The 12,315-nt window shown below is 45.5% G+C and overlaps 2 protein-coding genes across 4 annotated transcripts; one reads left to right on the forward strand and one right to left on the reverse strand.

Moving 5' to 3' along the window:
- Positions 1-1,274: 1,274 nt before the first annotated feature.
- On the reverse strand, positions 1,275-4,435 carry LOC130209688 (uncharacterized). Of its 2 annotated transcripts, none has more exons than XM_056439470.1 (5): positions 3,929-4,435; positions 3,651-3,844; positions 2,144-2,291; positions 1,746-1,950; positions 1,275-1,583 (listed from the first exon to the last, which is right to left on the reverse strand). In XM_056439470.1, exons 1-5 carry the CDS (start codon positions 4,067-4,069, stop codon positions 1,276-1,278), a joined length of 996 nt encoding a protein of 331 aa, XP_056295445.1. In that variant the 5' UTR covers positions 4,070-4,435; the 3' UTR covers position 1,275. The 2 variants fall into 2 exon arrangements, with proteins under 2 accessions (XP_056295445.1, XP_056295444.1); XM_056439469.1 differs by having other exon boundaries at positions 3,917-4,435.
- A 1,935-nt stretch (positions 4,436-6,370) lies between these two features.
- On the forward strand, positions 6,371-11,338 carry si:dkeyp-121d2.7 (zinc finger protein 263). 2 transcript variants are annotated; one of them, XM_056438700.1, is made up of 5 exons: positions 6,371-6,665; positions 7,127-7,436; positions 8,653-8,930; positions 9,572-9,683; positions 9,811-11,338. In XM_056438700.1, exons 1-5 carry the CDS (start codon positions 6,663-6,665, stop codon positions 10,836-10,838), a joined length of 1,731 nt encoding a protein of 576 aa, XP_056294675.1. In that variant the 5' UTR covers positions 6,371-6,662; the 3' UTR covers positions 10,839-11,338. The 2 variants fall into 2 exon arrangements, with proteins under 2 accessions (XP_056294675.1, XP_056294676.1); XM_056438701.1 differs by lacking the exons at positions 6,371-6,665; positions 7,127-7,436 and having other exon boundaries at positions 7,720-8,706.
- The last annotated feature ends 977 nt before the right edge of the window (positions 11,339-12,315 follow it).

Genomic DNA, 12,315 nt, shown 5'->3' on the forward strand with positions numbered 1-12,315 from the left:
TAGCTCAGAGCAACAGGTCGTGGCCTTGTTTAGCTCAGAGCAGCAAGTCATGACCTTGTTTAGCTCAGAGCAGCAGGTCATGACCTTGTTTAGCTAATAGCAAGAAGTTTAGCTCAGAGCAACAGGTCATGACCTTGTTTAGCTCAGAGCAGCAGGTCATGACCTTGTTTAGCTCAGAGCAGCAAGTCATGACCTTGTTTAGCTAATAGCAACAGGTTTAGCTCAGAGCAACAGGTCGGCCTTGTTTAGCTCAGAGCAGCAGCTCACATCTGATCCAATGACATCTGCACACTTCTAGATTCGTAAAGAAAGACAATCTTTGGTATTTTCTAATTCTTTATGTCAAGCACAAGTTAACTACTCCCCTATAAGAGGAAGCCTTCAGAATTAGTGGTAGCATTGCATTAGGATTACATTCTTGTATTTGAATTGTATTGCTGGATCTCAATTCCTCTGATTCTTCCATCTGCAGTTAATCTGCTCGCATGATTTACATCATCAAAGTGTTGCCTTCCAAGAGCTGTTCCAAATGAAAAGTGAATGTCAGATGTATGAACCGTCCTGACTGAGCTTCACTGAAGCTTTATACCTGCTACAAGCTCAGGTCAAAATGGTGTTTAGTATTATGTGATTTATAGGTTGGCTCAGATTGTTTATCATTGATGTTTGTTCCTGCTGTGTGATTGTAGTGCTCAGACATCAGCTGTGTTCTTAGTGAAGCAATAGGTGTCAGATTGACATCCAAACTGAGGGTGTCAGGGTCCTTAAACTGCCCTTCATAAACAAGCGAGGTTCCTAACCACATAGGGGTCCTCCTCCAGTGGGAAATCTTCACACTGGGTCCAAATCTGTGATACCCGGCTGTCGGGGAGACCGATTTATGAGCCTGAAACAAGTGATACGATGGTGGCTGATGTATGAAGTTATCATGGCTTCACCGCCCTAAACCGGCTGCAACCGTCTTGTGTGTGTATATTTTGGGGTGTACGTTAGTTACCTAGGTCAGAGGTCACTGAACAAGCCATCTTCCAGTGCCTTACTCACACTGGCAGGGGTCAACACACCGTGTCACTATCAATAGTTGGTGTTACAGGTCCAGCCTTTCCCATTACAGATTAAAAATGAAATTCGTGCCAGACTTTAAAGACATAAGTGTTTATTCAAAAGAACATATTTCTCCTTTAAACCCCAACATTTGAAGAAAAGAAAAAACATCCGTCAGTTGAACCAATTAATTAAAAGCACAGACAATAACAACTTAGACACACAAAAACATCAGCGTTGACAATTTCTCCTTGAGATGTCGATGAGGCCTTTGAGTCCATCTTTGTACGGTTGTGGCAGATTATTCACTGCATTGTCCAGCAGGACACTTGTATCAGGGCACTGCAGAGCAAATTCCCTCACTGCAGCTTCCTGGTCCTGTGAACTTGGAAATGGGTTGGTGCCAAAGTCTGACACTCGTGTCAGTGAGCCCACTTCCTGGTCGTACCAGTCTGCAGCCACAGATGCATTTGGCAAAAGGTCTGTCGACAGTTTATTTGGGCATCCATCTCTGGCCAAGTAATTTGGTATCCCCCTCCCTGTAATAATAATTCAATGTGGCTGTCACAACCATGCCATGTATTGCAACATGCTCCTTCTAGTATTTGATAAAACATGTTTAAGAAACATTCAATAGTAAAACATTTAGAAAATAATTATTCACATTAAAAAAGGCTTGAAAGACCAACCCGAAGACATACCAGGAATCCTGTGTGCATTCCATGCTTGCACAGTTCGGTTAACACCGATCTGGGCCAACTGGCATGTCAAAGATGACACACAGAACCGAGTCATCTGGTCCTCCATGTCCAGCTCCTCCTGATCCACCAGTTGGACCAATGTAGCTTTCAATGGGTAGTTAACCCGGTTGTTGATTTCTGGCCAGATTCTCTCATTTCTGTGATTCTGTCATTGCAAAATAGAGACATTTTCAGATTCTTGATAAACAAATATTTCCCCGCCCCCCCAGACTAACTTACTTTCACACATTTCAATATCTTCAGTTAACCATTCTGAATAATTAATGAAAGTGTGAAATAGTTATTTAATTACATGTTGATTAACTTTATAATCAGCAAAACCATTGTATGTTGATCACCTTTGTCGATGGTGTTTGGAGATATGGTGGCCTTTCAGTGTTGTGGCGGTGGCTGGCCAACTTCTCCTGCATGAAAAGAGTGAGGTAGAAGTCCTTTCCATGATCCACTCTGACCTGGTCCCACATCCCATATTCCATTACTGCACTCCTGCAAGAAAACATAACATTGGCAGACAGCAGTATGGAGGGTAAGGCTAATGGTGTCAGATACATTTACAAAATGTGTAGTAGGTCTTGTGTTATCAGGTACTGATGAGGTGAGTTGAGTTTTAACTTGCTGCTTAAAAAGGGTTTCTGTAGGGTTACTAACTCTGCTTTCTCCCCGGAAGTCCTTTTGACTTTACGTCTCATGGGGTCATCGGACCCTATGAGACGGCATAGATCCTATCTGCCTGATGGATCGTCTGGGTCGTGGAATTCCTGCTCATGACTACGCCACTGTCCTGTTGAGACTCCGCCCACTCCTCCTCCCCACCGCCATCTGCCTGATGGATCGTGGAGGTCTCCATCGTGGAATATGCCTACTATGAACTATTCATACACTCTGTCATATTCATTGAATGTATTTTAACTCTAAATCTGTCCTTCTGTACACATTACATCTATTGCATCTGTCCATCCTAGGAGGGATCCTCTGTTGCTCTCCTCCAGGTTTCTTCCCTTTTTTCCCCCTGAAGGGTTATTTGGGAGTTTTTCCTGGTCCGATGTGAGGTTTTGGGGCAGGGATGTCTATGTGTACAGATTGTAAAGCACTCCGAGACAAATTTGTAATTTGTGAAATTGGGCTATACAAATAAACTGAATTGAATTGAATTGTAGTTTTCAATAAGTTTAATTTAAGTCCTTTTTTAGACCAATATGAATGCAATTTAATACGTTGATTCAAATCCAAACTAAAAAAATATATATTATGAAGGTTTTCACATACGACTAATCCCACTTAAATTGAGCATTTTCTTTTAATACATTAACAAGCCATATTGAATTTAAATCCACTTTCGAAAATGTGCGTCTCTTCCTAATCAAGTGCATTTTTCAGAGCTGACAAAATGGTATTCAAGAAATTGTAAGATATTTAATTTTAAATGCATTTTTTTGTTTTTAACCCTTGTGTTGCCTTAGGGTCATTTAGACCCGAATCAATATTACACCCTTTGGGTCATTTTGACCCGATTCAATGTTTCACCCTCCTGTTACCTTTATATTTACTAACATATTTTACCCTTTGGATTCAATTTGACGCCAGCAATTAAAACCTCCAGAAAATTATTAGAATTAATATTGTTTTCCAAGTTTAAGTGTGAGGCACTTTATGTTTGTTTGTTGACTACCGAAAGAACACCGACATTAAACATTGAATGGGGTTAAATTAATCCTAAGGCGGGAGGGTGTAATATTGATTCGGTCAAAATGACCTAAGGACCCACAGACACCCTGTTAAAACACCTCATAAAATGGGGATGATTTGTAATGTTTAGGGTACAAGGACAACAGTCTTTTCAATTACCTGTAAACGTCATTGTAGATGGTGAGGTTGTTCTTTACAGGCATAGTAGCTTGTCCAACAATTTTGCTGGAGAAGCCATCTATTGCCAGCACATGAGTCACGCCAAACATGACAATCTTCTCATTTTGGTCCATGTGGATTTTGTGACCCACATAGGCTGCATGGTAAGGAAGAGGGTTGAGGTTCCTTGCTCCCTTAAACACAGAAAAAAGAACATCATTACCTTATTGAATAGCACTACATATTCTAATTTGAGAAGAAAAAACCTGGCATCGTGCCTTATGGTAAGGTGGGTGAATGTTGCGCAAAACAGCTCCAACACGACCCTCTGATGCAAAGACACCTGCAGCTGCAAGACTCCCAGTCATCATTTTCCTGCCATAGGTAGGACCACCCTGAAGATAAAGAAAGGAATACATGTTGCATTGTAATGTTAAGCCATGAAATGTCAACTTCAACTCCAATTAAATTACAATTAATTGTTAAGTGTTTTGAATTATAGATGATTATGAAAACTAGTTGCAGTTTAAACATGTTTTACTCGTAGTTGTAAGAGACAAATTTAATTAGCAGTAGGCTACATTATTTAGTTGGATTCAGATGTTGACCTTTAATCAGATCTGTGTCTAACTTTAATGTTAAAAGATGTCGTTATCATTTGTTATTGTAATAAATACAAGCAAGTTACAGAATGACGTCACATGGATCACACTTTACGGCAGGTATTTGCGGCTGGAGCTGCGTGGAGCTGCACAGTTTTCGGACCGTGTTACAATAACTATATAACTACTAAATACAATAGCTATTATGGAGTCCTCCTCTTTGTAAATGTGGGACAGTCTTTCTTACCATCTGTTTGTATGAACCATCTATATCCTGCCTGTGTGCCCATCACCCCACAAGAACCACACTTTACAAATGTTTCTCATTTTCCTAAATACACCTTTATTGGACATGGGACACTAAAGTAAGGCTTTCTTCATGTCTCTCCTAATAAATATGGTGCTCTAGTACTTCTAATAGACTGGGTGACTGAGAGTGACACACACCCTGTTCAGGGCTCTCAAGTTTTGAAGACAGGCAAGAGTGACATTTCTGCAGATCCATACGACTGCACCAAGAGGATGACTATGTGCTGGCCTTTGGTCATCTTTTATAACATAATGTATGCATATCAACACTATAAATGAACATAACTAAAGTTTACTTTCAATACAAATCCTTTATGACTCATTTGGCTTGATTTTTAGTGGGCGGGTCATTATGACCCTGAACACAGGTGTCTCATCTCTATTTATCTACATCACCCCATGACATTTTTCTACTAAATGGTAATAAAAGGAGAATATACATGTTATAGTAAACTAATGCAATTTAATTTAGATTTAGATTTTTTCAATGTACCTAAAAAATTGTTTGAACATGTATTTTTCATTAAATCTATGGAGGGGTGAATAACTCAATTCCACTAAAAACTGATTGGATTGTTAGTAATGGTGTTGGTGATGAGGTACAAACTATAGTTATTAGGATGTTTTTGTTTCTGACCACTTTTGGGTCAAACTGACCCGGGAGCATGACGGCTGTATGTAAGAAACGAACATAACAGGAGGGTTAAAGTATAACATACTAACCTTACACACACTTATAGTTTCGTTGTATGCATTTTTCGCGCAAATAAATTAACTGCACCCTACCTGTGTTATTGCATTGAGACTGCAGCGTTGTTGGTCCGTCACTCGCTGTCTTTTTAACCCGTGGTCTTTACAAAACTTCCGAATATTGGCCACGGACGTTCCTCTACGCAAGCCACATTCAAATATCAAGTGTTTTATGTCCACATCACTACAGCCACTATGCATCATTTGTTGTACAATATCTAAGTAAGGTAACAGGCTGGAGTCCATCTTGCGTGCTTCAGTGCAAAAGGGTGTATATAGCAGTGGCGAACCTAAACACGTCTACTGCGGGAGATAAACACAGAATAAACTCAGTTACCCAAAATGCAACCCTTTGTAGTGTCAACTACATTTAACCCTCCTGTTATGTTGCACCATTTGTTTCTTTGTAAATGTGGGACAGTCTTTCTTGCTCCCTCCAACCATATGTTTCAAAACACACACACACACACACACACATTAAGTGAGAAGGTGATTCTTGCTGTGTACATGAATATTAAACTTCCCGTCGTCACCACTGTTGCTAACATATCCAGGTTTAATTATTTATTCTTTATATTGACTAAATTATATTCTTCTAACGTTACCCTGCTATGTGTTTGCATCGTTAAAATATCCCGGTTTAATTATTTATTCTTTATATTGATTAATTAATATTCTTCTAAGGTCAATACGAATATGTATCACTGGCTTTTATTTTGACTTCATTTTAAGCACTTCCGTTCTGTCGTTTTTGGTTTCAGACAGCAGAAACGAAATACGGGGGTGGTATTCCGTTTTTCCGTTTTTGGTTTTCAAACGGGAAACGAAAAAACCACGTGATTTCCGTATTCCGTATTTGGAATGAAACGAAAAAACGAAATAACATTACGTACACGGACCCTCCATCCTTCCTGGAAGACTCCACTGTCGACTGGCGACACAACACGTCAACCAAGTGGAAGCCAAGTATTTTCTGAGGTTATTATTTCCTTAAAAATACATATAGAACGCCACCACTGTTGAAATCACACATTAAGTAGAACATCATGTTTAGATTCAGGAATGTAATGTGTTGCGTGGGTGCAGTAGACTAGTTCCTGAGTGTATGATAATTACGGTACTGGGCATGCGCAGTGCCCTCAAGCATCATTGAGCAGAGCTGAAGGAGGCGAGAAGGAACAGAGGCGGTGAGAGAGAGAGGGAGAGCGAGGGCAGAAGTTGGATGGCGCTTTCCTTTGTCACCGTGTCTCCGTGCTTATGAATGATCGACCAAGCTCATCCGCGATCCGAGAAGTCACACAGCCTGTCGCCGTTTCACGTCTAGGTTCCTCCTCCGGATTTCATCCGAAAAATGGTACGTATACGAGGCTAAATTAGCTGCTAGCACGACCACTTTCCCGACGGAGAGGTTGCTGCTCCTCTCCTTCGCGAGCGCGGCTGTGTGTCGAGTGCGTGATTCAAGTTTACTAACAAGCCAGCCGGGGCGCGGGTCGTGTACTTGGTCGTACACCGTTTAAAAAAGAAGAAGTGGCGACCCAGTCTTCAATTAAATGATAACAGAGGTGAAATAACGTCATGCTATAATGTGGATTCGCTGTCACACTTTCCTGTCGAGACTACCCAGAGTGTGTATAGTAGTTAGCTGCTAGCTAACTCATTAAGTTAGTATGTGACGCGTTCGCCGACGTTGGCGGTTAAGGGTGCGATACGCGGGGGCTGTAACTGACGTGACGTGTGAGGGAATCGACGGAGTGAAACTTTTGTGACCTCCAGTGGGGAGCTCATGACCTGCTCTTGTTATTGAACCATCCTCAGGCCACGATGATGGAGGAATCGGTGGCCACGTTTGAGACTCATCTGACGGCTGTCATGGACAGCCTGATGCGAGCCTCGGTGTGCGAGATCAGCAAGCTGTTCCAGGACATGGTGAACGACTACCTGGTGGAGCTGTCCCTCAACAGGAAGGAGAACGAGGCTCTGAAACAGCGGCTGCGGCTCACCGAGACCAAGCTGAGGACCGAGCGCAAGTACGGGATGGGCTGGGCGGCCACCCGCCGCAGCGCCGGGCTGGAGGCGGCGGAGGGGAAGGGAGCGGGAGGGCGGCAGAAACGAAAAGTTGGGGCCCGTAAGTATTGCTTGAGGATGGGTTCTTTTGTTTGTTTGTTTTCTCCCAAACACGGATGCTTTCCATCACCTGAAGTGTGTGTCATAAATAACCTGCCGTTACATTTAAAAGGCACCTTGCTAAGACATCTGAGTATTTAGTCAGATTGTGTGACGCCAGTAAAAAGGTTCTTTCTGTGCAGTCGGGCTTATGTGAAGACGCACTTGTTTTGTTGGAAACCATCTGGCAAGAGCTGATCTCTCTCTCTCCCTCCCTCCCTCCTCCTCCTCCTCCTCCTCCTCCTCCACCTCCTCCTCTCTCCCTCCCTTCCTCCTCCGCCTCCTCTTCATGTTTGCTCCCTCTGTCCTTCACCTCCCCCTCTCTCCTCTCTCTCTCCGCTGCATTCTGTCCCTCCCACTCCTCTGTGCTTTTCCTCGCTCTCTCCCTCCCTCCCTTCCTGCGTTGCTCCTCTCCTTCTCCCTCCCCCCTCTTTCACTTCTCTTTCTCTCCAACTCTTCCTCCTCCCCTTCCCGCTCCTCTCTCCTCCACGCCTTCGCCTCCTTCCTCTCTCCCTGCCCCCACCTCCTCCTGCTCTGTTCTCTCCTTCATCACGTTGCACACACACAAACACACACTCCCCTCCTTCTCTCCTCTACTCCACCACCATAATTACACACTCCCTCTCCACTTCTCCTCTCTCTCTGCGCTGTCTGTCTCTCTCTCTCTTTCTCTCCTCCTTTCCTCCTCCAACATGTCCTACCTCTCCTCTGCCTCCTTCTCTCCCCCGTTGACCCCGCCAACTCCACTTTTTCCTCTCGTCTCTACCTCTTGCGCTCCTCTCTTTCATGTTTTTTTTTCTCCTTCCCGCTCTCTTGTCTGTCCTGCTACGCCCCCTTTCTCCCCACTCATTCATCATGCTCACTCCTCCTCCCGCTGCTCCTATTCCTCTCTCCCTTCCCCCCTTGCTCCTCGCTACTCCTGTTCCCCTCTGCTTCTCCAATCCCCTCCTCCACCTCCTCCTCCTTCTCATCTCCCACTTCTCCACCCTCTTCTCTCTTCCAACTCTCTCTCCTGGCCTTCCAATCATCTCCTCCCACTTCTCTCTCTCCCCCTCATATTTCATTCTCTCTCTTTCCTGACTCCCTGTGCCCTCCCTCTCTCTTGCCCTCCTCCTCACGTCCTCCTTCCTCTCTCACCTACCTCCCACCATTCGCTCATCTTCCTCTCTTCTCCACAGGAGGCAAGTCAAAGAAGGGCCCAGCAGCAGTCTATGGCAAAGGCTGGCCTGGAGGTGCGTGGGAGGAAGGAGAAGGTGGTGGAGGAGGAAGAGGAGGAGGAGGAAAGGCAGGAGCTGTGGGGATGGTGGCAGGAGCAAGAGGGGGGAAGGAGGCCAGGGAGATGTACCTCATCCAGTTCCCCGGGGATGAAGAAGACGAGGGAGGGATGATGGAGGACGAGGAAGGGGAGGGCAGCCTCAGCGGTGAGGGGGAGGAGACTGCCTACATCAAAGAGGAGGTGAGGGAGACAGGCTTTCTCAGAGGAGGAGGAGGAGTAGGAGGAGAAAGTGGCACAGCATCTCTGCACTGCTCAGCGGCTTCTTTTATAGCAAGAAAAATAACATAACGCAGTCAGAAAAAGAAAGATAACACAGAGAGAGTTGTGCCTGTGTTTTCATCAAATCACTGCAGAGATGTGGATGAAGGCTATTGATTTGGTATTTAGCCTCCAGAGAAGCCTGTTGAGGAGTGCTCTCCACATCTCAAGTGCAGCAAGCTTTTAGGTAGAAATGCTAAATTCACTGTGGAGGTGAATCGCTGTTTGCTATTCCACCACGTGACCGAGTGGCGGGCACTGAGCCGCTCTTTACTTGTCTCCTGTAGTTGAATATTCAAAGCATGCATAATGTGTTCTTAGCCTCCTGGTGATACTTGTGTTTTTGATGTCTGATAAAATGCCCATAGATAAATATGTCCAATCGTATAGCATTGTCAACGTATGACGTGGTCGTGTCAGAACATACAGCTGTGATGACAGTTGCATGTCAGTTGAAGAGCCATTTTGGAAAAAACATTTGTAAATGTAACGATGCATGTCTTTTATACCTGGTCTTGAGTCACTCACCCAAGTAACGATACTCTCTGTGCTCCTCAATGCAGTATGCACAAACAGAGGGTTATCAACCCGCTTCACTCCAGCTAATCAAGGAGGCTTTGAAGATGGACCCGCCCAACCAGAACCTCCACACTTGCTCAAGAGCCCAAAGCAAAGGTAACGAGCCCAGTACACACTGATGGAGGATGGGGAAGTTAGTGAAATGTTCAGACACCGAATAGGTTGAAAGATGGTGGAAATGATTGCTGACGCCAGCGCTCTCCTCCTCCTCTCCCTTTTTTAGGAGACCTCTCGGATCGACCTTCAAGCCTTCTTTCAGGAGAGAGAGAGGACGAGGACTGGGAGTCTGACTCGGCAGAGCCTTCGGAAGGGGGCATGACTGTGGATGAGCTGAGGGGTCTGGAGTCCGCACTGAAGGCGGAGAGAGGCCGCGAACAGGCCGCCATGACGGCCTCCGAGCCCGTCAGCCCCGACTCCGAGGTCGAGCAAGGCAGCGAGAGCAGCCTGGCCCCAAAGTACATTGGTCTCGATGGAATGGAGCAGGACGAAGAGCTGGAGCCGCCCACCCTGCAGAGAGAGGAGCAGGTCGGGCAAGGACAGGTGAAGGATGTCGTGAAGACCGAAGTGGAGCCGAGTTCAGGCCGGTCGAAGAAGTCGCGAGGGGACAACTCGCCTGCGGTCATGACCGCAGAGGAAACGGTGGATCAGGAAGAGTCGGAGCACCAGCCCCACCTGTGTGCCCCGGGGAGTGTCGGGGACAGCGGCGGGGAAGAGGAAGGTGGAGGGGACCTGCTCCACTTCTGCCCACAGTGCGGCGGAGGCTTCACCACCCAGGCTGAGCTGGAGCAGCACCCGTGTCCACTGGGAGCCTCCCATTTGGACAACAGCGAAGAGGACATTCTTTTCCCGTGTGCCCACTGCGGCAACACGTTCAGCCACGCCTGGGCTCTGAAGAACCACGAGTGCGCCTGTGCCGCCGAGAGGCCGCACTGCTGCGAGATCTGCGGGAAGCGCTTCACCCACTCGCGCTCACTGGAGCGGCACAACGTGGTGCACACGGGCGAGAGGCCGCACCGCTGCCCGCAATGCGGACGCACCTTCAGTCGCCTCGGCAATTTGGAGCGACACCAGCGGATCCACACGGGCGAACGGCCGTACGGCTGCGAAGCGTGCGGCAAGCGGTTCAGCCGCGTGGAGTACTTGAAGAGACACCAGCTCCTGCACAATAGCGAGAAGGCATCACTCCAGTGCTCCAACTGTGGAAGCGGCTTCAGTGATGTGGAGCAACTGAAAAACCACCAGTGTTTCTGAGAGCCTCTCCTTAAAATGTCTGATGGAACTGGAAAGAAAAAGCGGGTCTTTTAATTGAATGTGGGAGAATTCAGGGGATTAATGCCAATCGATGGTCGATGCTAATTTTATTCTCAGTGATCTGGAGTTGCCTTTCATACACACTCTGACAGGAAGTCAAATTAACTTTAACATAAAGAAGCATATATATATATGTGTGGACGATTTTTGTTAAGTAAATAAAGAAAGCAAATGTCCAAAGTTGACAGGAAGTCCGTTGTACCTGGTGTTTCTCTATCTTTAATTATTCAGCCATATAAATCTGAGGTGGTGTCATTTGTATGTACAAAGCTTGGACTTATTTATTATGATCGAGTTGTAAACCTTTGTCTTTTTTATCAATAAGTTACTCGTGTTGCAACCGATGCCCTTGTTTTTTTGCCAGACAATATAATTGACAGCTTGGTATTTTGTATGTTTGTGTTTTGGCCATATCGTAAAGAAATAAATATTTCATTTTATCAGAGGGCCTTTCATCCTATTCAGTGTTTTTATTATTATTATTGCAATATCTTGGGGTTAGTAAACATGCAAGATTGTATTGATCTCCACCATCACGAGACAACATGTTATTTATTTATCTTGACACGCATGCTGTTCGTCGTGACCCATCAGAACCCTGCTCTGAGAGATGAACTGTGTGCCGGTAAGTCGTCTTGAGCGTGCCGCCCTTTATAACTCGGTGCTCTTTGAACAGGCTAATTGGGGTTTTCATCCATATCTCCCAGATGCCTTCCGGGTCTCTAAGGACATCCATCTCACAACATAGCCTCGCACGCTTTGGGATCCACCAGCTCTTCACCTCCATCACACTGCATCATGTGTGGGGGGTGACATGGTTTCACAGTCAGGAAGGTCATTTCTGAAAGACTGACAGCAGACCACATGTAGTCAGGAACTCACTGTTATTAATGCTGTGTGCTCCAGACTGATGAGGCAGGGCCCAGTGATGACATCACTCCTTGAAGAAAGCCGTGGCTTTTTACAAACATATCCTCTTCCAGTGGCCCCCAGGTGCCTCCGTTGGAGCCTTTGCACTGAGCGACAATGTTTGTCATTGTAAAATTGGCTTCAGTCTTTAATTGTCTACTGGTGCATGCTGGGATTGAGATGGCCCTTGGGGAGGAGTACACAGCCTGGCTTTTCCTCACAGCCAAAGAGACTATTTGAGATACCAAACACACAGAAACAACCTAACAATCACCATAGCAGTTCAACCTCTGTTGAATATGAAGCTGCTCCACCCAGCAGCTCGTTAGCTTAGCGTAAAGACGGGGAGCCGTTAGCCGGGCTCTGTTCAAAGCTGAACAATTAACTTTCACCTCTCTTTCTTTTTTTACGAAAAGCAAAGTTTAAAAACAACTATTGGACTTATATGGGCTATTTTCTGTCCTGGCAGAGTGTCTTTGTGGAATCTTTGTACAGATTAGTCAAGCTA

This window comes from Pseudoliparis swirei, chromosome 19 (assembly GCF_029220125.1).
Source record: "Pseudoliparis swirei isolate HS2019 ecotype Mariana Trench chromosome 19, NWPU_hadal_v1, whole genome shotgun sequence".
Lineage (NCBI taxonomy): Eukaryota > Metazoa > Chordata > Actinopteri > Perciformes > Liparidae > Pseudoliparis > Pseudoliparis swirei.